This window comes from Nannospalax galili, unplaced genomic scaffold (assembly GCF_000622305.1).
Source record: "Nannospalax galili isolate Female #2095 unplaced genomic scaffold, S.galili_v1.0 scaffold228, whole genome shotgun sequence".
Taxonomy (NCBI): Eukaryota; Metazoa; Chordata; class Mammalia; order Rodentia; family Spalacidae; genus Nannospalax; species Nannospalax galili.
The window spans coordinates 19,297-42,831 of record NW_008357924.1 but is presented as its reverse complement, the minus strand read 5'-3'; the positions used below and the strand labels follow the sequence as shown (position 1 = coordinate 42,831).

General features: G+C 52.9%; 1 protein-coding gene across 1 annotated transcript in view; it reads left to right on the top strand.

Annotated features, from left to right (window-relative positions):
* Positions 1 to 21,783, top strand: part of Vstm2l (V-set and transmembrane domain containing 2 like) — a 30,936-nt gene extending 9,153 nt beyond the window's left edge. The window contains exons 2-4 of the mRNA XM_008855664.3: positions 12,730 to 12,899; positions 15,266 to 15,316; positions 21,447 to 21,783. Of these exons, the coding sequence (XP_008853886.1) occupies positions 12,730 to 12,899; positions 15,266 to 15,316; positions 21,447 to 21,716 (491 nt within the window). The 3' untranslated portion in view covers positions 21,717 to 21,783. The remainder of the gene's footprint in view (positions 1 to 12,729; positions 12,900 to 15,265; positions 15,317 to 21,446) is intronic.
* The last annotated feature ends 1,752 nt before the right edge of the window (positions 21,784 to 23,535 follow it).

Genomic DNA, 23,535 nt, shown 5'->3' with positions numbered 1-23,535 from the left:
GTTTCCTGATTGGGGAAGACCTGGGTCATCCTGGTGTAGTGGAAGGAGTGGGAGCTTAGCTGGCCCAGGAGACTGCTTGCTGGGAAGGCCCGGAGTATGATTTGAGTCTCACTGAGTATGAGCTTGTGGGATGCTGGGAGTGCCTTAGTGTCTGGGGACTGTTGCAATTGGTCTGGGAGGGAGGTGGGAACTGGGTGTGCAGGTGCTCTGTGCCAAGTTCCTCCCCTGCCACAGACCTGTCCCCTTGTCCTTCCCAGTCTGGCTTACTCCTTTCCTCCCCTCCTGCCTCCTGGCTCCCCTTTGGGCCTCATGTGACCCCATCCACAGGCACCCTTGGGACTATTCTACACGCCCAGTCTGTGGAAGAGGAAACTAAGGCACTGAGGGTCATGGTGGGCCTGGGTCCCTCAATCTGGCATCCATAGCATATTTTTGGGTTCCAGTAGTCTCCACTGACCCCTGTTCTCAAACCCTCAGACTTAGTTCCTGGCTGAGGTGGGAAGGCAGAGAGCAGGCGGCAGGGTGTCTGATTTGCTTTGTGAGGTTTTAAAAAAATCATTTCCGGCCTTGGAGACAGCAGCAATTACTGCCGACTCGCTGGGGAGCTGTTTGCCGCCTGTCATCGGCCCCGGGAAAGGGTCCCTAATGGAGGCCCCACGGCCAGAGCGCATGGTAGTGGAAACAGCACTCAAAACAAAGCCACACTAATGGTCTCAGGCAGGCAGGCCCAGAGGGGGGAGGGGCAGGCTGATGCCTAGGGAAGGCCTAGGGCAGGGCTAGAGTCACCTGCTGGCCCTATTATGTGCCCAGACTCCTCCTTGAGGACAGTAGTCCCCTGCTACCAGCCAGATGCTGGAGCCCCACACACCCTCCTTTTTTCTGGTGCTACACCTCTGGCCCAAGCAGAGAGAACAGTAAGAACAAAGACCCTGGGGTGGGGCTGAACCCCTGCTGCTCAGGACTTCCGGTTCTAGAACAGTCCTTGCATTTGAAGAGGCCAGGCCAGGCCAGTCCTCTCCCAGGAAAAGGGGACTAGAACCTTGAAGAAAGAGGAGCTGCAACATGGACAGCTAAGGATCCTCACCAGCTTGTTAGTGCTCCTCAGAGCCAGTGCGGGTCTCATAATTCCCATTCTGTAGATGAGGAAACTGAGGCTTGGAGATTTGCTTAGGATTAGCCCGTGGTAAGGAAGTGCAATAGGGATTCTAATCCTGGCCTAACTCCAGAGCCAACCTTGAGTGCCACCTTGGGTTTCCTAAGTATAGTTGGGCAGAGTGGACAGGGATTGGGACCAGGCAGGCACAAGGTCCAGAGGCCAGAGTTGACCTGGGCTAATTCCTGGAAAGTGTGAGGTAAGAGTCTTCCTTCCTCTGCCCTTGCCAGCTGAGCCCCAAGGAACCTTGCTGTGGAGTACTACAGTGTGGCTTGGTTTCTCCAAAAGGTGGCCTCTGCACCTCACTTTTGCCCCCCTCATCTCTGCTTCTTTCTCTGCTCTGTTCCTGCCCCCTTCCCCTCCTCCTCAGACCCCATATGTCTTCATACAGCTTTGCTCTCTTCTCTTTACTACATCCGGGGTGTTCCCCTGTGTCTTGGGGCAGCCTCATCCTCCCTCCCACTTGCCCTTCTCTGCCCCTGGCTAGAAGGGTAGGTGAATACCTGGTCTCCGGGATTATACCCTGGGGCTCAGATCCTGGCCCTCACTGGCACCCCTGAGTCCCACTAGCTGTCAAGGCAATGTGCCCCCACCCCTGGCTCTGCAAGACCAGCATGGGGGAAAGAAAAAGAAAGTGTCTGTAAGCCAGTGGGACCCCAGCCTGCTTGATTCTCTCCTTTGGGCTCTGGCACACCTTCCTTGGGTCTCCCACACCTGCCTTTCCCTCTCTGTGGCCGGCATGTGGGAAGAGGAGGCGGGAATTCCACTGGGGAAACCCTCAACTCCCACAATCCTGCAAGTGCCAGAATATTTTTGCTCTCCTTAAATCTCCATAGATTTGTAATTCCTCTGCTGCCTCCCTGGATATGTGTTGGTGGCCTTGGAAGGCACCCTGCCCCCCTGACAACAGCACTGCCTGCCTGGTTGGGTACACATACATGGTGTCTGAGTGGCCTGGCAGGAAATCCTTATCAGTTTCTCCATCTGTAAGGAGAATGAGAGAGCCACTTCTTCCATTGTGGTAGGAATCAGAGAAAAAAATTATGGCATTAAAGAAACACTTGTAGCTGGGAATGGAGTTCAGTTGGTAGAGTGCTTGTATAGCATGCATGAAACCCTGGGTTCTGTCAAGAATACTGCATAAATCAGACATAGTGGCTCACAGCTGTAATCACAGCACTTAGGAGGTGGCGGCAAGAAGATCAGATGTTCAAGGTCATCCTCGGCTTCATAGCAACTTCTAGGTCAACCTGGGATCCATGAGACCCTCTCTTGGAAGGAAGGGAAGGAGAGAGGGAGGAAGAAAGGGACTTATACAAAAAGTAACTAGGATCAATAAGATGGCTCAGTAAAGGTACTACTTGCTGCCAAGTCTGATGACCTGAGTTCGATCCCCAAAATCCACATGGTGAAAGGAGAGAACCGACTCCTACAAGTTGTCCTCTGACCTCCACATATACCCGTGGCATGTGCACCCCCCACTTGCCCATACAAAGTAAATAAAAATGTAAAACAAAACAAAAAAGTACTAAAACACTGATATCTGACACCCCAAGGTGCTCAGTGCAGAAAGCCCGTCATGGAGGACCACACCCTGTGACACAGGCATAGCCAGCAGAGGCCAGTCCACAGAAGTGGCACAGACTTGGGACTGCTGGGACTGGGGGAAGGGATGGGGGTCTGCCTCACAGTGGGGGGCTTCCTTTAGGGTGATGAGAACATGTGGGGACCAGATAACTGTGAGCCTCAACTGCCTCTGCAGCCTCTACTTTAGAGTGATGGATTTTATGTAAATCGCACTTGGATTAAAAATAACTAGGGAGCTGGGCAAGGTGGCCTATATTTTTAATCCCAGCTCTCTAGAGGCAGAAGCAGGCAGATCTCTCTCTGTGAGATTGAAGCTAGCCTGGGCTGTATAGCAAGTTCCCAGCCAAATGGGACTATAGAAAGACCCTGTCTCAAAAAAATACAATAAAACAAAAAGCAAGCAAAAAACTAGAGCTGGGACTGTAGCTCAGTGGTAGAGTGCTTACCTAGTATGTACAAGCCCTGGGTTCTGTCCCTGGTACTGCAAACAAACAACAAACAAGATCTAATAAGACAGAAAAAGGGAAAGGAAATGGCTCTCCCCAGTGTAGACGCCACCTTCCTTATAGACACTGGTATTGTTACATCTCACAAGAATCCACTGAGGCAGCTGCTACCATTTACTCCCATTTCATGGATGAGGAAATTGAGGCACAGAATCACTAGGAACATAGCATATAGTTAGGTACTCAAATTTGCTCTTTTTGTCTTTTTTATTTTTTTATATTTTCTTTATAATTTTTATTTTATGTGTATGAGTGTATTGCCTGCATGTATGTGAGTGCACCCGTGTCATGCAATGCCACGGAGGTCAGAGGAGGGCTTTGGATTCCCCTGGAACTGGAGTTAAGAACGGTTCATAGCTGCCATGTGGGTGCTGGGAATTGAACCCGGGTCCTCTGGAAGAGCAGTCAGTGCTCTTAACCGCTGAGCCATCTCTCCAGCCCTCTTTTTATTTTTATTGGTTGTGGAAACCCCCTCCACCTACCAACACCCCCCACACACACACACATTCCCCAGTCAGGGTTGGCAGAAACCCCAGCTAGCCGAATGTGCTCATCTTTAAATCTTTAGCAATGAACCGCTCCACCAGAGAACACTGGGTGTGGGGATGTACAGAGTCCTGCACACCAAAACAGCCTCTTTACATTCATTAATTCATTCCCTGCTCAAAATAAGCCTTCAGCCAGTGAGGTGGGTGGGAGACAGAGCGCAAAGATGTGCATCAGCCCAGACAAAGCCATACAGCAAGTTGCAGCTTACAAAACATGACCCCAAAGTCCTGAACCCCCCACCCGGCCCCTGACCTTCCTCCAGCTCCTCTTCCCACTGAGGCCATCATAGCTGCACTTGTTGCACCTAGAGCAGGAACTGAGGAGCTCAAGGCTGCAGAGATGAACTTAGAACCTTAGATCAGATGGGATGGGAAATGACCACTGGGGTGTTGGTCCTGTGCTGGAGACGAACTGCACCCCCGCACAGGGGTAGCCTTGCCTTGAGGTTCCCCATTTCATTCAAAATTCATGAATTCTGTGTTCTACTCCCTCACGTGTTCCTGTCTGTTATACACAAGCACAACATCCCTGCCCTGCTGGTGTATCTGGAAGGAATCCAGCTTCTCTGGTGGTTCCTTCCCTGCGTGGAGGACAACAGACCAAAGGGACTCGTACCTTGGTTCCCCCTTTACTCATTCCAAGCAGCCCAAGCACTGTAAAGTGGAGGGGACAGAAAGCCACATCTGGATTCTGATGGCAGGGAATGGCACTGTCTGTGGTGCAGCACCAGGCCTGAGAGGTGTAACCACGGTGTAAATTGTAGAACTGGACCAGTGGTGGGGAACCAGCACGGGGGTTATAGGAATGCCCCAAACTTCAGCAGGACTAATGTCCCGAGATACTTTGGCTGGGAAAAACATCTCTGTGCAGTGCCGATTTAGCAGGAGACCTCCTCTTCACCCACCTCCCCTTTGCCCGCCTTCCTGATAACGCAGCAAATTGGGGCAGAGACAGGAGCCCGCAGCAGCATTGCTCACTGAGATTTACCGATGCCGGTCAGCTCACATAGTGTTGATTTTTACAGTTTTCCTCTATTCATGGCAAGCAGTGCTAGTTTTCCATTTATGGCAGTAATAAAAGTCTCCTTTTAAGCTGAATTTATTTAAGTAAAATGGGAAAGATGCTTTGAAAATAAATATTAAGTAAATAATAGTGCTGGTGGTACAGGTACCCTGTGGAGAGGTGGATGGACGTGGGAAGCTGTCTGTAGCCTGCCTTTTCCTGTTGGAGTCTTCCCTCACTGTGTAGCCCTGCCATCTTCAAGTCCAAGCTTGGCCCTTCTCCTAAGAGTCTCCTCTGACACCCCATGCTGATGAAGATCTGTTTCTCCAAGATCCTCCAGAACCTGTACCCGTACCTCCTTCCAGAGTACCCACAAACAGCCTCCCCTGGGCAAGCCTGGAGGGGACAGGGGGTGTGCTAGCTTTGTGGCCAGTGCAGATAGTGCACAGTGAACAACTGTGGCCCATATGCAAACTCAGTCTCAGCCTTGGTTTATACAGTAGTCATGAGAATGTGTATGGTGTGTGTCTGCTCCCCCCTGTGGGCTCCCTGAGATAGGCCCTGTCCTATTGGGAGGGCTGGTGTCTCTCATTCCTCCTGTGCTGACTGCAAGCCTGGGCAGCCATCTTCCCACTAGGGCACACTGCATATTCCTTCAGTCTTTTGACAAGATTCCTTCCAGCCAACTCTTACCATTCCTTATAAGACAGTCACCTCACCTCGGCGCAGGCAGCTTGTCAGACTGTGAGAGGCCCAGGAAGAGACAGAAAGCCCTTGGGGCCTCCCCTGAGCCCAGTCCAGGGCCATAGTACTGTCTGGGGGGTTGGGGGGAGCCTCTGGCTGGGGCCATGTCTCTCAGCCCCCTTCACCTGGGCTTTCCTTTCAGGAAAGTTTTAGTTTCCTGATGGGATCCAGGTGAGAGGTCTAGGCAGGTAGGTTCCAGCCTCATCAGACCAGAAAGCTCCTCTCCAGGGGTGGGACTAGAATGCCCCCAGTGTCACACTTTCTAAGAAAAAGAGAGGGGCTAGAGAAAAATGCCAGCTGTGCAGGAAGAATTTCCCAGTAAGCTCTCAAGCTGTGAGCTGACTTTGTGCCTTGCTGTGTGTCATCAGGCCCAGCTATCCCTCTCTGAGCATTGTTACTCCATTGTGAATCTGTCTGATGATAGTCCACCTCAGCAAGTCTTTGTGAGGAAGCAGAGTCTCTTGTACAGTGCCTGGCATATATATAGGAAGGGTTTCCTGCCTTTTACACTTCAGCAGGGGACTGGCGCTGTTGGCCCCAGGCCTGCCGAGCTTTGGTTTCTCAGGCTGCTGGAAAACACTCAATGCGCATTCAGGCCAGCCCGCCACAGGAACTGTGACCAGTGTCCTCCTGAGTGTGGTGGGGTTCACTGAGAGCCTGTCCTGTGTCTGGCACCATCCTGGTGGCAGGGACACAAGGGAGAAACAGCCTGGAATCCCTGCTTTAAGGCGCCTGTGCTCCAGGTGGATGACGAGCACCAAGATAAACAAGCCAAACACACAGACCGTGAAAACTGTGGCACCTGTGTGTCAGGGGACCAAGACATTGATTGCCCAAGGAGACTGCACTGGCAGGAGTGAAGACCTCAGCAGCGGGGTGTGCAGTGGGGGTCTGGGGACATGGTCCAGATGCAAGCTGGGAAATGTTCCCTTAGGGGCCACCTCTATGGCTAGGGAAGCCATTGGGGGCTTTCTAGAAATGATAAAATCACACAGAATACACATTTACCACATTGACCTTTCTTCAAAAATTTATTTATTCTATGTGTGTGACTGTTTTGCCCGCATATGTGGAAGTGCATCATATGCATGCAGGTTCAGAGAGGCAAAGGGGCTGGCCTGGGTCACATAGTGGGGGCCAGGGGAGGGGACTGGAGTACAGGACTGAAGGCAAAACCTGAGCTGTCTGGCTGGCCCAGGCCCAGACCAGGAGGGAGTGAGCCTGATGCAGAAGGGAAGTCCAGGCCCCAGCTTACTCCAGCCTGCCAGAAGCCAAACAGGCCAGGTCTCAGCACCAGTCCCTGCAGTGATGGCTGATAGGGCCTGGGGTTAATGAGTGCATAGCTGCCCCAATTAACAGCAGAAAGACAGAAGATGTCGAGCTCAATCAAGCCCTTGCTCCTTCTCCCACAGAATCCTAATTTGTGGACACTGGATTTAATTGTCTTCCCTGATTTTCACTGAGAGTCAGTCAGGCCTGTGCAGGCCCTGGGGCTGCAGAATACAAATGCCCCTCCTCCAAAATCTATAATTACGCTGGCCCTGGGGACAGCTCTGGCTTCAGGAGGTACCTGAACAGGGAGGAGCCTGGGGGTGGCTAAAGAGGGGGGCAGAAGCTCATGTCCATGAAGCTCATGGAGGGTTGGGAGCTAGCGGGAGAGAGGAGGTGGGGCTGGAAAGGGTGCTGATCTGGTCTAGGTCAGGCTCGCACTCTACAGTCCTCTAAAACTGGGTCCAGTTTAACTGGTGACACACTCTGTGACCTTGGCCAGGTTGCTTAACCTCTCTGAGCCTCAGCTATACATCCAAAAAAAATGGAACAATAGACGATCACAGCTGTGCTATAGCCTCTTACTGGAAATGAAGAAGTATGTGTGAGGAGCCTGGCACCGTGCCTGCCTGGCATGGGGAAGGAAGTCTTAGTATCCTAGAGATTGGTGGTAGAAGCAAAGCATCCTTGTCCAGGATTGTTGGACCACCCTGATTCTGGGGCTGGTGTGGGGTCCTCACCAGTTAGAGCAGGAGGAGTCTCTCACCTGTTAGGAGCACGGGGACTGAGCTACCCATTTCTGGAGGTGTACAGGGCATGCAGAGGGTGAAGACCAAAGCCTGCAGGGCCCAGGAACTGCCATCTTAGGCACATGGGCTGGCCAGGTGTAGGTTGAAAATGCAGCTCCGCATGGACATGGGCAACTGGCTCACTTCTCTGAGCTCCCTTCTGCATCTGTCAGGTGGGGCAGATGAGAGCATCAGAGATGGGGTCTTTGCAATGCTGGGCTCACAGTGGATTGTGGTCCATGGCCCTGCAGAGCCATGTAGCCTCCCCAAATACCTGACTCTGCAGAGCTCAGTGCCCTCCAACCCCGATCTACCTTTACTCCCATAGCAGTCTCGCTTCCTAAGCCTCACCCCCTGCCATCAGTCTGCACCCAGCTCACCTCCTCTCTGAAGCCTGCCCAGATTGCCCCCTTCCCAAGGCCAGAGCACAGCCTGAAGACACAGGCCACATTCTCAGAGTCTCCTCAGGACTTAGCCCGACATACAGAGGGACAAACTGATACTCAAGGGGGGGAAGCTCTCTGAGGCAAGAGCAAGACAGTTGGCAGAAGCAGGCTCCACTGTCACTGCCTGGCTCCTGACCCAGTGCTCCTGTGATTTTCCCTGCACATGTGAGACCCACATGGCTCCTTAGGGCCTTAGAACACATGTTCAGGTTGCTGACTGTGGGTAGGCAGACTTAGATGATGCATCTTCAAATGCACAGAGCCTGGTTTCCCTGCTGGTCCTGCAGTCACATTTCCCTGTCTCCACGTAGTTGAAACTGAAGGGGCCCAGGCAGGCCTCACCACCCCACCCTACCTGGGAGCTCCTGATGGGGCTCAGGGGACCAGAGAGACCCTGGGACCAGAGCCCCATGGGGAGGCAGAACTGGCAGCTGCAATCACAGCAGCTCCTTCCTCTGACCTCCCACCTAAAGCCCCCATTCACTCCATGCTCAGGATGGCCTGCTGCCCTGGGGCTGAGTGGGGAGAAACCACCTTAGGGAAGTCTACCTGATTACCTCAGGCTGGGAAGATGCTGGCTCAGGCCTGCACACTGATGAAGCAGCTCCTTGCACACACACACACACACACACACACACACACACACACACACAGGGCTGCAGGGCTGGTTAGCAGGAATCACTTTTTCCTTTGAGACAGAGTCTTCTGAATCCCAGACTGGCCCTAGACTCACTATGTAGCCAAGGTGTAGCCAAGGATGATCTTGAACCTCTGATCTTTTTGCCTCTACATCCTGAGTACTGGGGTTACAGCTGTAAACCACCGCACCCTGTTTATACAGTGCTAGGTATTGAACACAGGGTCTTGTACATGCTAGGTCAGCACTCTAATAACAGCTACATCCCAGCCCAGGTTGGCTCCTTTGTAGAAAGAGCCTTACAAACAAAAACGGTCTTGTGGTAGGGAGTCAGGCTGACCTGGGTTCAAGTCCAAACTCTACTATGGGGTGGGAGAGGGTTGTACATTGTGCTGGGCCATGGCTGCTTCCTCTGAGCCACAGGGACAGGTGAGAGAGCTACTGCCTGTTAGGACATCTGCCTAGCAGCCACCAAATACCCAGAACATGACTGGCTGGTCCAAATTGAGGTATGCTTTGTACACATAAAATATACTTCGATTTCCATGACTTAACACCCAAAAAAGAATGTAAAATGTCTCATTAGTAATTTTATTACATGCTGAAATAATAATTTTTTGATATGGGTTTAAATAAAATACACTATTAAAGCTGGGCATGGTGGTGCACGCCTTTAATCCCAGCACTTGGGAGGCAGAGGCAGGTGGATCTCTGTGAGTTCAAGGCCAGCCTGGTCTACATAGTGAGTTCCAGGCCAGCTTGGGCTACTGGGAGACCCTGTCTCGAAAAGACCAAAGAAAAAAGTCATTAAAATTAATTTCACTTAAAAAAAACTTTTCTTCATGAAGCTACTGGAAAATGGAGTGTTCCTTGTGGCTCTCCGTGTGATTCCATTCTTCCATGCATGGTTCTGTTGGAAAGCACTGTCTCAGATTATTACTGGGGGGTCCAGGGGTGAGGTGAACTGTGGCAGGCTTGTCCTGTGCTCTGCCCACCCCAGGATGCAGGGCAGGGCTGTCTCAAAGACTCAAAGCTGGGACCTGGTCTCCCTGACCCTGGCTGCTGAGACACCCAGACCACACCATGCCCTGGGCCTTGCATTCTGCACCAGTGGGAGAAACTGCAAGCCCCAGCCCAGGCCTGATGTTGCTTTGGCAGGGGCCTGTGGCCAAGAAAAGCTAAGTGAATGGACAGAGGTGTGGGCCCTCCTGGGGTCACTCTGGTACCCTCTGCCCTTTCTTCCACTTGGAGCCACATAGACAGTCCTCAGCCTCTTATGTGCCACACACAACTCCCTGAATCACCTGTTTGGGAAGAGAGGCTCCACGGCTGCATCTCAGTCCTGATATGAATGGAGCCCACCCCTGCCCAGTTCTGGGGTGGAGCCTGACCCAAATGGTTTCATGACAAGGCAGGTGTTGTCATTCTTTGATGCCTGAGGCTCAGCAGTAGCACGCAGGGAGCTAACAGTGAGTACCCTAAGTCCCCTTTTTCCGGCTAGCCTCACATCCCTGGTCAACAGGAGGATCTGGCCACTCTCTTCCTGGGCTGGGTGTGAGGGCCCTGGATCCAGGGTCTTCCATCCTAGGGCTCTGTTGGCTCCTCCTGGTGACTCCCTTGGATTCTGCTATGCTGAGAAGGCTCCAGACACTAGGGCCCGGCCCAGGACCATCAGGTGTGGACCATGACCTTCTCCACATAAGTGAAAACAGCGCGTCATCAACCAGGTGTCATATTCCCCTCAGTAGCCATTTCCTGTACATGGATGGTTACACTGGTTACATTGAAGTTTAAACTAATTAGCAAGTAGTTTTATTTATTTACTTTTTTTTTTTTTTTTTTAATCTTTTTGAGACAGGGTCTCCCTGTTGACTCTTGCTATGTAGACCTGGCTGGCTTTGATCTCACCGAGATCCGCTTGCCTCTGCCTTCTGAGTTTTGGGGTTAAAGGCGTGCACTACCATACCCAGCTTCATTATTTATTTAATTAATTAATTAATTAATTTTATTTTTAAATGCTATGTCAGGGGCTGGAGAGATGGCTCAGTAGTTAAGAGCACTGGCAGGTCTTGCAGTGGACCTGAGTTCAGATCTCAGCACCCATATGGTGGCTAACAACTGTCCATAACTCCAGTTCCAGGGGATCCGACACCCTCTTCTGACCTCCGAGGGCATTGCATGACATGGGTGGACTTACATACATGCAAGCAAATACTCGTACAAATAGCATTCTTTATTATTTTTTTAAATTTTACTTATTTTTTATGTGTATGCATGTATTGCCTACATGTAGGTAAGTGCACCCATGTTGTGCAATGCCCACGGGGGTCCGAAGAGGCTGTCGGATCCTCTGGAACTGGAGTTATGGACAGTTGTTAGCTGCCATGTGGGTTTTGGGATTCGAACCCAGGTCTTCTGTAAGAACAACCAGGGTTCTTAATCACGGAGTCATCTCTCCAGCCCCTATTATTTTTATTTTATGTGTATGATTGTATTGCCTGCATGCATACATGTAAGTGTACTCATATGTGCAATGCTCACAGAGGGCAGAAGAACTGGAACTGGAGTTACAGAGAGTTATTAGCTGCCATGTGGGTATTGGGAACTAAACTCAAGTCCTCGCCAAGAGCTGAGCTGTCTCTCTAGCCCCCAAAATGTCATTTTATAAATGGGGAAAAAAAATCATATCAAAGGCAGGTGTAGTGGCACATACCCTATAGGAGCCTGGCTTTCCTCCTGATGGGACAAGGACAGCTCCAGCTCTTGGGGTGGCTGGGTGGAAAGGCAGCTCACAGCCCCCTGCACCCACCCATTGTTTATGCACCTAGGATAAGCCCTTCCACACCCCCAACATACCTGCACAAGAAACTTTGTATACTTTGACCTTAGGGGAAAGGGACCTGGTAAGCTCTCTCCTCAGCCCACAGACGATTGCTTAAGTAAACTCCACATGGGCAGAAAAAGAGAAGCTTCCACATTAGTGAAGTTGTCAAACCTGATCATACAAAGCCCCCATTGTCCTGGGGAGGGGAAGAAGCTGATCCCCCTTAATCCAGGTGCCCCACTTTCTGGGACAGGAGGAACAGGAGGCCCTCAGGACCTGGAAGTGTATGTCCCTCTGAGCTGGAGGTGGAGGACTGAGCGGTCTGGTGGGGGCTGATGAACATCACATTCCTGGAGTGACCTGCAGTAGCCAGGCATCATCCATCTTCCAGGTGGAATAATCTCTCCTGAGAGGGGGAAGGAATGCATCTCAGGACAGCATTTGTTTGTTTGGGGCGATAGAGCCTAGAGCCAGAGCATATGGTGGGGAGAGTGCTGGGTCTGGGAAGTGGAACACAGCATGGGGCACATGTAGGGGTGGTTCCTGCCAGCTCTGGGGAACTGCTTGTTGGTGGAAGCTGGGCCTGGCCGGGCAGCTGCCACTGTTCCCCTGCGCCACCTGCCTCCACCTGGGGCAGCCAATGTGATGGCCATGTGAACAAAGACACTAGGGACCCACAGAGGCAACTTGGAACTGAGAGATGAGTGACCATAGGAGCCAGGAGGGACAGGCAGGGAACAACGGAGCCTGGAGAGGAGACAGGACCCTGAATAGGGAGAAAGGAGCCTGACAGAGCCACCAGGGGACCAAAGTGGGGTCTGGGTGCACTCCAGGGGCAGTGGGAACCCTGAGGTGGGATTTGAGTTTAGAAGATGGAGCTAGCTTCCACACTCTTGGACAGGGATCACTGGGCAGGGTGGATGGAAGAATCTGGAAGAATTATTTGTTTTTTTTGAAATAGAGTCTCACTAGGTAGCCCTAGCCAACCTGCTACTCACTATGTAGACCAACTGGCCTTGAACTCACAGAGATCTGCCTGCCTCTGCCTCCAGAGTGCTGGGATTAAAGGCAGAGGCCACTATGCCCAACCCAAGAATCTGGCTCATTTCTAAGCCAACTCTCCTCCATCTCTCCTCTGGACCCTCAGACAGTGTCTTCCCATACTTACCTGCCCTGTGTCCAGCCTCCTGTTTCTGAGCCCTCACCTGCCTGTTCCCTGCACAGCACTCTTCACAGAGACGCCCCATGACATGACAGCAAGGACAGGCGAGGATGTGGAGATGGCCTGTTCCTTCCGTGGCAGTGGCTCTCCGTCCTACTCACTGGAGATCCAGTGGTGGTATGTGCGCAGCCACCAGGACTGGACAGACAAGCAAACATGGGCCTCCAACCAGGTACTCTGCCCCGGGGCACACTTCAGGGAACTAGGGAAGCCCCACCCAGTTGGGGGGTGGGGGAACTCTATGCCCAATATCACTGTCCTCAGCAGCACCCAGTTGGGCCCTCCTTTCCTGCTGTGGTTGGGGCAGGTGATGGCCAAAATAATGTGTGCTCTTAAAAGGGACAAATAGAGCGCGGCTTAGCCCCTGAACTGCCACACAGAGACACCTTCCCCTAGTGTGAGGGAGACTGAGGCCAGAAGGATGACACCTGCTTCAGGGCCTCGGGACACTTCCCACCACCTCTCCATGCCACACTGGTGATGTTTTTGCATGTGACTGGTGGCGTTGCTGCAGAGTTCATTCTCAAATTCATTCCAAGCATGCATGCTCACATGTAGACTGGCTCTCTGAATGGAGTCATGACATATACATTTACCCCTCCACACACACAGACTCATGAGTTCACATAGCCACAGCAGATGTCAGAGTACTATACCCTGCATGCCCCTGTCCCTGTCACTAGCCCAGTCTGCCACTCTGCCTAAGGATTTTCTCAGGGAAATGGCACCTGCTGTCAGCAAAGCAGATGAGGGCAGCCTCCACTCAGAGATGGGAAGGGGTGGTGAATAAACTCCCTGCTTCCCTCACCCTGTGGCTGTGTCATTGATGAGAGTTCTAAACTACAGTTTCCAAGGTGCCTGGCAGGGTAAAGCTCTCAGTTCAGGCGTAGCTGGCTGGTTAATGTCCTGCTCACCACCTCTTCTGCTGTACTTTCTGACCTCGCTTCCTAAATGAACCATGTACATGTCCGTATTGCGCCCTGAGTCTGCTTTCGGGGACACCCTCAGGGACACTGGCATCCCAGGCATGCGTTTCCACAGCAGCACACGGACACATACACATACATACCTACATGAACACTTTTTTTTTTAAATTTTTATTTTATGTATTTGTGTATTGCCTACATGTATGTGAATACACCCGTGTCATGCAGTGCCGCGGAGGTCAGAAGAAGGTTTTGGATTCCCCTGGAACTGGAGTTAAGAACAGTTCATAGCCGCCATGTGGGTGCTGAGAATTGAACCGGGGACCTCTACAAGAGCAGTCAGTGCTCTTAACCGCTGAGCCATCCCTCCCGCCCCCTACGTGAACACTTGTGTACACACCTTCACATCCGCAAAGCAGCATGTACACACACACCCTCCAGTATCTACACAAGTATACAGTAAACTCTGTCTTGATTTCTGGATGGCCTGCCACATGCAATGTGGAGGATCCTGGTGACCAGAGGAAATGCTTGGGAGTTTCTGGGAATTTGAGGGTATTCAAGGATGTTCTTGGGTGTTCAAGGGCAGAAGCCTCCAGGACATGGCCAGGGCTCCAACCACATCTGCTACAAATGTACGTTCAGGTGTATGAACTCCTAGAAGTACTGATACATTCCCCGATAGAGACTGGGCACAGACTGATGCCCTCCTAGGGCAGTGCCACCTATGTTCTTCCCTTTATATCCTCAGCAATCCAAACTCCTGGCTCTGTGGTCAGTTTCCCAAGTACCCCCTTCATTTCCTTTTGTCTGACCTTCCCCAAAATTCCCAATGGACACAGAGCTGAGGGACTTCAACTCCAGACCTCATGGCTTTTATCCAGAATATTTTCTTAAATTTTTTAAATATATTTTTATGTGTATGAGTGTTTTGCCCATATGTATGTAAATGTATCATATGCATGCAATGCCTTCAGAGACCAGAAGAGGGCATCTGATCCCATGGAACTGGAGTTAAGGATGGGTATTAGCCACCATGTGGGTGCTGGGAACCAAATCCAGGTCCTCTGGACGAGCAGTAAGTGCTCTTAACCACTGAGCTATTTCTCCAGCTCCTAGAATATGTATTTTTAATATTTTTAAATTTTATGTGTATGAATGTAATGCCTGCATGTATGTAAGTTCACCCATGTCATGCATTGTCCACAGAGGTCAGAAGAGGCTGTTGGATTGCCCTTGAACTGGGGTTACAGAAGGTGTTAGCCACCATGTGGGTGCTGGGAATTGAACCTGGGTCCTTTACAAGAGCAGTTTGTGCTCTTAACTGCTGAGCCATCTCTTCAGTCCCTAGAATATTGTTTTTTTTAAAAAAAATCTATTTAGATTGGATATGGTGGCCTGGACCTTGCTGTGTAGGCCAGGCTGGCCTTGAACTCACATAAATCTACCTGCCTCTGTCTCCTGAGTGCTGGCTAGCTGCACACATTATGCACTTATCAAATCCAACTCCTTTTACCACTGTCCTAACTGTCCTCTGCCACCCTGGTGTGTCCCCCACCCCTGCCTGTACTAACACTTTGTCTCTGCTCTCTGTCCCTCCCCCTCCCAACAGCTAAAAGCCTCTCAGCAGGAGGACTCGGGGAAGGACGCCACCAAAATAAGTGTGAGTTTTGATAATGACTTCTCACAAACACTCTAGCGGAGGACTGACCATAATAAAAAAAAATTTGGTCCATTTCAGAAGGGAGTTTGGGCAAGAAGATGGAAGAGGGGGGAAAAAAACCCAAAAACCGAGAAAGGGGAAAATGCCCTGGTTCTGTTTCTTGTGGGTTTTTTTTGTTGTTGTTGTTTTGTTTTGTTTTTAAGGCCAGAAATTTTTCAAGTTCATTGAATGACAGGCAGAAAAAAATGACAGAAGAGAAGACGCATTCTCCCCTGGCAGGCCAAGGCCCAGTGCTCTTCAGTACTCTGTGTGCAGCTCAGCCCCATTTGTCATTTGGGGAAGCTACAAGGTCTCAGGAGGCTGAGTGGGCTTTTTTGGCTCATTATGACTGACAGCATCTCAAGGTCCTTGGTCCTGGGTCCCTTCGTGATGTGACTCCCAGGTGCAGGGACTTCTGGACTGGCTGGGCCTTATGCATCCACTCATTTAGTGTAGCCACACTGGGCAGGAAGGGCCAAGTGTTTGTCCATTTCTGCAGTTGAGGCTGGAGGGTCAAAACTAGCTAGAGATGACTCCGAGTGACCAGTGTTGCTGAGCCTCTTGTCCCCAGGCTCTGCCAGAGCCCAGCAAGGCCAGGGACACCAGGGAGCTAGAGTGTGAAAATTGTGAGTTTTGTGGAGCCCAGACACCCAAGGCTCAGCCTGGAGGAGGCAGGCAAGTTTGAGAAAAGGAGGTGAAATGGGAGCAGAGGGGACTAGCCCTCCTGCCCTCCGCCAAGGGCATGTTCCCGTTTCATCCCGTTTCTTAGCCCCTACACACATACCATGAGCCCCACAGGCAGAGGTCTGAGAGTGTACTAACACCTCTTCCTCTTGTGGACACACCCTTTGCCTCAACTGTGTCTGTAGTTTCAGGAGTGACTCTGGCAAAGGACAGAATCATTTACTTGATAGAGAGGATTATAATCCCAGGCTGCTGGCTCCATGTGAGAGGAATCCAACACTAATTAGTTAAATAAAATGCATGGGTTGTGGAAGTGTGAAGCCACCCTCAGTCCACCCCACATAGTCCCCAACCAGCTGGGCTCCAGGGTCTGGTACCAGGCCTAGCCTTTTACAGTCAGCCATGCAAGCCAGTGTTCCTAAGTGCAGAGGCCAGACCTGCAGCCTGGCTTCTTAACGTCTTAGAAAAAGGTGAAAACTTTTCTCCTTGGTCTTCGAGGCTGTGTGTGATCACTCTGCCAATGCCCAGGCTCATCCCATTTCCTCCCATCCCTGGGCCTTTGCACAGGCCAGGCCCTCTGCCTAGAAAGCTGTTCCCCTCTTTCCCTTTACTGCTCAGCTGAGGGAGCCATGTTGGACACAGTCACAGTTGTGTCCCTTCCCCTTCCCTGCTGGCCATGTATTAGCCTATCATCCTCCTCTGTAAGTATTGCGTTGTGTCTGTCTAGTCAGTGGACCCAGTACAGAACCTGGCACATAGTGCCTGGCACATAGAAGGTGCCCAGTAGATGTTTACAGTTGATTATCTCTCTCACACAGGCATGTACCTACAAACAGATCTGTGTGTATTGTTACCATGGTGCACATGTGGGAGTCCAGTGACATGAGTCAGTGAGGGAACTCAGAGAATCCAGAACCCACAGGGCCTGTGGGAGACTCAGGTGCAGTGCAGGGAGGGATGCCTCTGAACCTGTGGGTGCTGCACAGAATCCTGAGGAGGCACAGACTCAAGGTTGGCTTTCCTGGCAGCAGGTGGGGGCTGTTAGGACACCATCAGGCTGGTGCTTAGCATGCCAGGAGCTGAGCCCTGGTTCTGGTTTCTGGAATTAACTGGTATAAGAAAACAGTGGAAACTGTAAAGTGCTAGTGATTGGCCTGTGTGAAAGGTAGTGGTTTATGTGAGTGGGAAATCATGACTCCTTTGCCTGTCTTGGGATCTGGAAATGGGTGAGAGGTGGAGAGAGCTGGCAACTGTCTGGAGATCACTGGCTCTAATACAATGGTCAGAGGAGAACTTGTGGGAGTTGGTTCTCTCCTTCTACAATGTGGGTCTCAGAGATCAAACTCAGGTCCTCAAGCACCTTTACCCACTGAGTCATGTTGTTGGTCTTATGGGGAATGACTTAAATCAATAAGTCAGCACCATCCCCACTTGTAAGGCTGTCAAGGGGATCAAACCAGGGCTTTAACTAGAACCACAGCCTAGGGCTTTAGGCAGACCACAGCAAACCTCCCAGACCTTGAACATGACCAGCAGGCCACCGGTGCCCTGAGCCTTGTAGGGGCGGGGTCCTGGGCATCTGCAGGCCATGGGAATGTAGTGGAGGCTGGGTCCCTCAGCCGAGGCTCGGGGGCTGGTATGGGGCTGATACACGGCGTGATACCGATCCCCGGGTCCTGAGCTCAGTGCCTGAAGCTTCCATCTCTCAATGTGGAGACCTGCTGCCTGTGCCCCACCCCAAATTAATTTCCAAAGAAAAAGAAGTTCCCCAGGCCCCACTGTGGAGTGATGACTGAGGCCACTGTGGAGTGGACCTGAGGCAGAAGATACTTCAAGAAAGCCACGGTCGCTGACATCCACTCCCCAAGCCTGAGTGGGAGATGGAGATGGGCGGTTATGTACTATTCCCATGAGAAAAAAGGAAAGCTGCCTGTTGCCACCACCACAGGAGAATGGCTGGTCTCTGGAAGCCTGTGGCAGGGGCCTGAGCTGTCATAGGCCTGGGGACTCCCTGCAGGGGTGGAGTTGAGGCGTCAAAGGCCCTTGGTGTTGTGCCAGTCCTGAGTCATGGGCCCACTTGTACGTGGAAGAGCGAGTGGGACCAGTGGAAGAGGAGCTTTGGGGAGACCTCAGAGGTGAGGATCCGGTTGGGAGGGTCAGGACCTGCGCTGGCTCCTGGGGAGGAAAGGGAGGGGTCTGGAGAGAAGGGCGGAGTCTGGCATGTTCTGGCAGGAGCAGTGGGATTCTGGACTGGAGGTGGTGAGCCCAGGGCCGGGAGCTCCCTGAGTTAGGCTCCGAACCTGCCCAGGGACTGGTGAGGGGGCAGCGGAAGCACAGGCCATCCCCTACCTCACACCTTCCAGGCTCAGGTGTCCCCGTGGGGCATTGAGGCAAGGTCACACGTGGGCACAGATGGCCATTCCTCCCGGTCCAGCGGGGAGGACACATCCCCGGCTGTGTGGCCGTGGCCAGCAGAAGGCTGGCGGTCAGGCCCGGCCCGGCCCGGCTCTTTCGGCGTGATTAGGTGCTTAATCGCCGAGGCCTGTCGATGGCGCGTTGTGATTATGATGTACGGCCCGACCGCCCTGCGGGTGTCTCCTCCTCCGGCCGCTCTCGGTCGCACGTATTCGTGAGGAAGCCCAGCAGGCGTCCGTCACCCTAAGAAGACTGCGGCGGAGTGGAGCGCTCTCCAGCCCCGCGGGCCCCTGATGAGACTTGGGGCGGGGCTCCCCTGGGACACAGGAGGCCGACGGGGCTGGAGCGTGAAGTGGCCGGGGCTTCTGTGCCGAGGCCTCGCCCCGGGGTGTGGCGGGGGGCGGCTCACTTGTCTCCTTCAGGCAGTGGGGAATGCTACCAACCCTCCTCGGGGCGCTGGGGAGGTTTCTAGGGGAGATTCGGGCACACAGTCCCCAGCACCGGTGGCTGTGGTTTGGTCCTTTGCCCTCGACGCACTCTGAGGATGGGGCACCCGGCTGCGGCCTCGCCTTCCTCTGGCTTCTGCCCTGGACGGTCAGCCCCCGGGCCAGCTCAGCCACGTTTGTTGAATGAATACATGAGCGTAGCTCAGGAGGACCGCGGCCGGGGTGCCGGTGAGAGGCCAGTCTGTCTCCGCCTATCCTCTGCGGGAAGCACTGGCCTTCTGAAGGCAGCCGCCGCCCTTGGCCTCCAGGAGGCAGAGGAGGGAGCTGACAGCCAGGGTTGGGGCTTCAGCGCCCCTCTGCCTGCGCCTTGAGGGCGGGGCGCAGGGCTCCTTCCCCCTAGGAGTGCCTGCTCCCAGCGCTGCGCATTATTACTCCATTAGCGCCTTGTAGGGTTGACAAATGAAGGATAATTAATATCCGTGAGGGAAACAGATGTTGAGGTAATTCGCTCCCGCTGCGCATTTGCAATGGCTTCTAACTCGACCAAGAGCAAGGCGGGACCACGGGGCCTCTCTCTGCCCTTGGTCAGGGTGATGGAAGACAGCCGCAGGATGGGGTCCAGCTGGGGGCCTTCCACTAGGGAGGGAGCACCTTCTCATGCCCATAGGGGCAGCTGTTTGCCACTGGAAAGTTCTGCCTGTGTCTTACAGTGCCTCTTGCTGTACCACTATCACATATGGGTGTTTTCCTGTTTCCTGGGGGGTGGTGACCAGTGGGAGGCTCTGTCTGTGGTGGGGCGGGGGTATGGGGGATGGGTTGCCACCCTCCTGGTAGTCACTGTTTACTCAGGGAGAGAAATGGCAGGCACCAGACACACAAAGGAAAAGCTGGTAAAGATAGGTAGGCTGCAGCTTGTGCAAAGGCCCTGCACCCAGGAGTTTCACATCTGATAGTGGATGGCAAGAAGTAGGAGGAAGATGGTTAGAAGTCACGTGTGTGTCTTGGTGCAGGCTGGGAAACATGTCTGCAGGCCACCCCACCGCTCAGAGACCATCCTCTGCCCCTGAACCCTCACTTTGGGGGATCAGTAGGGGCTCAAAACTGGACTTTGCCACCCAACAGCTGGAGGTTAGCAAACACAGGCTAGCTGGGGCCATTCAGAAGGGGGACACTACAGTTCAGGGTGGGGGGGGCCTGACAGAGCTGAACTTTGCCAATCCATCCAAGCAAGAAAGGCACTCACACCCCACCGCCTCCTTAGGCCCAACTTCCTCCCCTTTAAAAACCCTTTTTATTTTGAACTATAGACTTATAGAAATTTACAAAAATAGATCAGAGTCTCATCAACCAGCTTCCCCAATTTTATTCTAACTGCCTTTTCTCTTATTGAAAAAAAGTTCCCAGCAGGGTTAGAGTCACAGCAGATTGGTTCATGAGAGTGCCAATCTAGAAATTACCAAATGCTGACCAATAGGAGACTGGATAAACAGGCTGTGGTGTGATCATTGGATGGAATATTACACAGCAACAGAAAGAGCTAGCTGAACTACCACCAATACTGTATTGTGTGAGAGAAGCCATACATGGTGAAGAGGCCCCATTAGAGAGTTCTAGAAAGACTATGGTGACAGAAGCAAAAAGGTCCCAGTGGGGAGTAAGCACTGGCACAGAAGGGCCCAAGGCTTTGGGAAGCTGTGAATTTTGGTGCTCTGCATGGCAGTTCCACAGCGCAAACATGAAAGAGATGTTTGCCAAGCTGGATGTACTTGACCTAGGACAGCTAAGCTCCAACTGTAAAATGAAGAATTAAAAACCCAATCAAGAGCCGGGTGTGGTGCTATAATCCAGCAAAATGCAATAAAAGGCCAGAACTTCACAAAGACAAACAACACTCTAGCTCCACCTCCATGGAATGCCCTGCTAAAGTGGTCATCAGCCTGTGTCTTAAAGAACTAGAGCTTGGGTCAGTGAGATGGCACAGCAGGTAAAGGCTCTGTCCCCGAAGCATGACTACCTGAGTTTGATCCCAGGGACCGACACTGTAGGACAGAACTGCTCCTGCAAGTTGTTCTCTGACCACACTCCCCACCCAGGTGGAGACCCAGGTAGATAAATGTGAAAAGGAGCTTCCACCTTGCTGTGTACCCAGTCCTGAATTCCTCCAGAGCTCCACAGGCTGTCTGCTGTGAGAGGACTGCTTCGCTCCAGAGTCTAAGCTCCTCTGCACAGAGGCTTTTATGCCCAGAGGGTTCTGTTGGTGTTGGTGAACAGCACAGCCCAATAGCTTTGCAAGGACTGTGCACACAGCCGGACTGGCTGGATCCAGCCTCACCTTCATGGCTGGGCAGTATTCCACTGGCAGGACCCACTGTTCTTTAATGGGCATTAGCACTGCTTCAGTTTGTCCATTTGTTCCTTAACTGCCCTTGTGCCACCCTTGGGGTCCCTTCCTGGCAGTGTCCGGGACCCAGCCTTGGGGTGGGGACAGCCTGGCTGCTTTTGCTGGAGCCTCCAATGATCCTCACGGTCCTTCTTGTCGCCCCCAGGTGGTCAAGGTGGTGGGCAGCAACATCTCCCACAAGCTGCGACTGTCGCGGGTGAAGCCCACGGACGAGGGCACCTACGAGTGCCGCGTCATCGACTTCAGCGACGGCAAGGCCCGGCACCACAAGGTCAAGGCCTACCTGCGGGTGCGGCCGGGGGAGAACGCGGTCCTGCAGCTGCCGGAGGCGCCCCCGGCCGCACCCGCGCCCCCACCACCCAAGCCCGGCAAGGAGCTGCGCAAGCGCTCGCTGCCCGAGGCTTGCAGCCTGTAGACCCGACTGGACCGGACCCCAGCCGCCGGGCCTCGCCCTCACCCCGCCCAGCATGCCAGCCCCTCCCCCGGCCCCTGCGGTGACCTGGCGGAGCAGGTGGCCCTGGGCTCCGAGGGGATGGGCCGCCCTGCGCTGGGCGGGGACGGGGCCCGGCTGTCCCCGCCACCAGCTTCAGCGGAGTCCCGTGTTTGCTTTGCTTGCTTGTCCCCCCTCCCGCCTCCTGCATCCCCCTCCTTGCTGCCAGCCCCGGTGGCACCTGCGGGTGTGGACGGCCAGCCCTCCCCACTTTGGACTTGATGCCTCTGAGCCGGACTAGCGCCTCCCGGGTGAGGCCCTGGGGCGGTGGCACTGAGCAGGGTCCCTCTCAGAGCCTCTTGGGCGCCCCTTTCTACCTAAAATGGGCTCCTGGCCCCCCAGGGAGGCGGAGGCTGCCAGGGCCGAGCAGACAGCACCAGCAGGACCCAAGCAGGGTCTTCGAGGCTCCCCGAGCCCCCCTCTATCCAACCCCCTCTTGGGCCTGTGAAGTTCACCCAAGGGCCCCCTCCACCCGATCCCCTCACCGTTCTGATCAGGGGACACCCACCCTGGTGGTTTGTAAGTATTTCTATTGGGCTCACCCCGCCCCGGAACTGGCTCAAACCTCTGGCCACCCTCGGTGATGGAGGGGAGGTAGGAGGCCCAGGGCTTTGCGTAGGGGTGAGCGGGCCCTGTGTACATGACCCGACCTGTACCAGCCAACCCCAATAAAGCGGTTTAAACCAACCTGGACAGCGTGTGGTTGGGGCTGGGCTGGGAGCTGAGGCACAGGGAGAAGGGCCGGTGACCAGCCAAGGCGGTGCCCAGGGCCTGCAGCCACTAAGTGGAGCCAGGCAGGTTTCCAGCTTCTGAAAAGGAGAGAGAAGTCACCTTTGTCAACCTCAGTGCAAATGCCAGGCAGGAAATTAGACCTGGTTTCTTAGATGAACACAGGTAGAGAAGAGTGGATCAAACAGGTCTACACACCTGAGTGAATAGTTACACACAAATGCTTGTATAGCTGCCACCTACCAAATACCAGTCCTGGGCAGACCCCTCCAGTCTTGTGTCCTCCCTGTAGTCTCCTCTCTCATTCTTTTTTATTTATTTATTTTTTATTTTTATTTTTATTATTTTTTAAGTGTATGAGTTGTGTGTGAGTGCACCTGTGTTGTGCAATGCTGCAGAAATCAGAAGAGAGCTTCGGATTCCCCTGGAACTGGAATTAAGGACGGTTTGTAGCCACCATGTGGGTGCTGGGAATTGAACCCCGATCCTCTGCAAGAGCAGCCAGTGCTTTTAACCGCTTAGCCATCTCTCCAGCCCCGCCCCCCACCTCATTAGAGGCAACCCAAAGGTGACTCTTATTTTTTTAAGCTTTATTTTTTATTTGATGTGTGTTTATTTGCATGCATATATGTGTACCATGTGTATGCTTGGTGCCTTCAGAGGCCAGAAGGTGCTAGATCCCCTGGAACTGGAGTTACAGTTAGGAGTGGCCATGTGGATGCTGGGAACCCAATCCAAGTCCTCTACAAGAGCAAGTGCTTTTAACAGCTGGGCCATCTTTCCAGCCCCCTAGTGGTGACTTTTATGGTAATTGCATTATTAACTTATTTTCTTTCTTTCTTTCTTTGTTTCTTTGTCTTTTTTGAAACAGGGTTTCCTTGTAACCATAGGCTGGCCTGGAAACCACTATGTAGACCAGGCTGGCCTTGATTTCACAGAGATCCGCCTGCTTTTGCCTCCCAAGTGCTGGGATTAAAGGCATGCCCTAACAGGCCCAACTCTCTTTCTTTGTTGA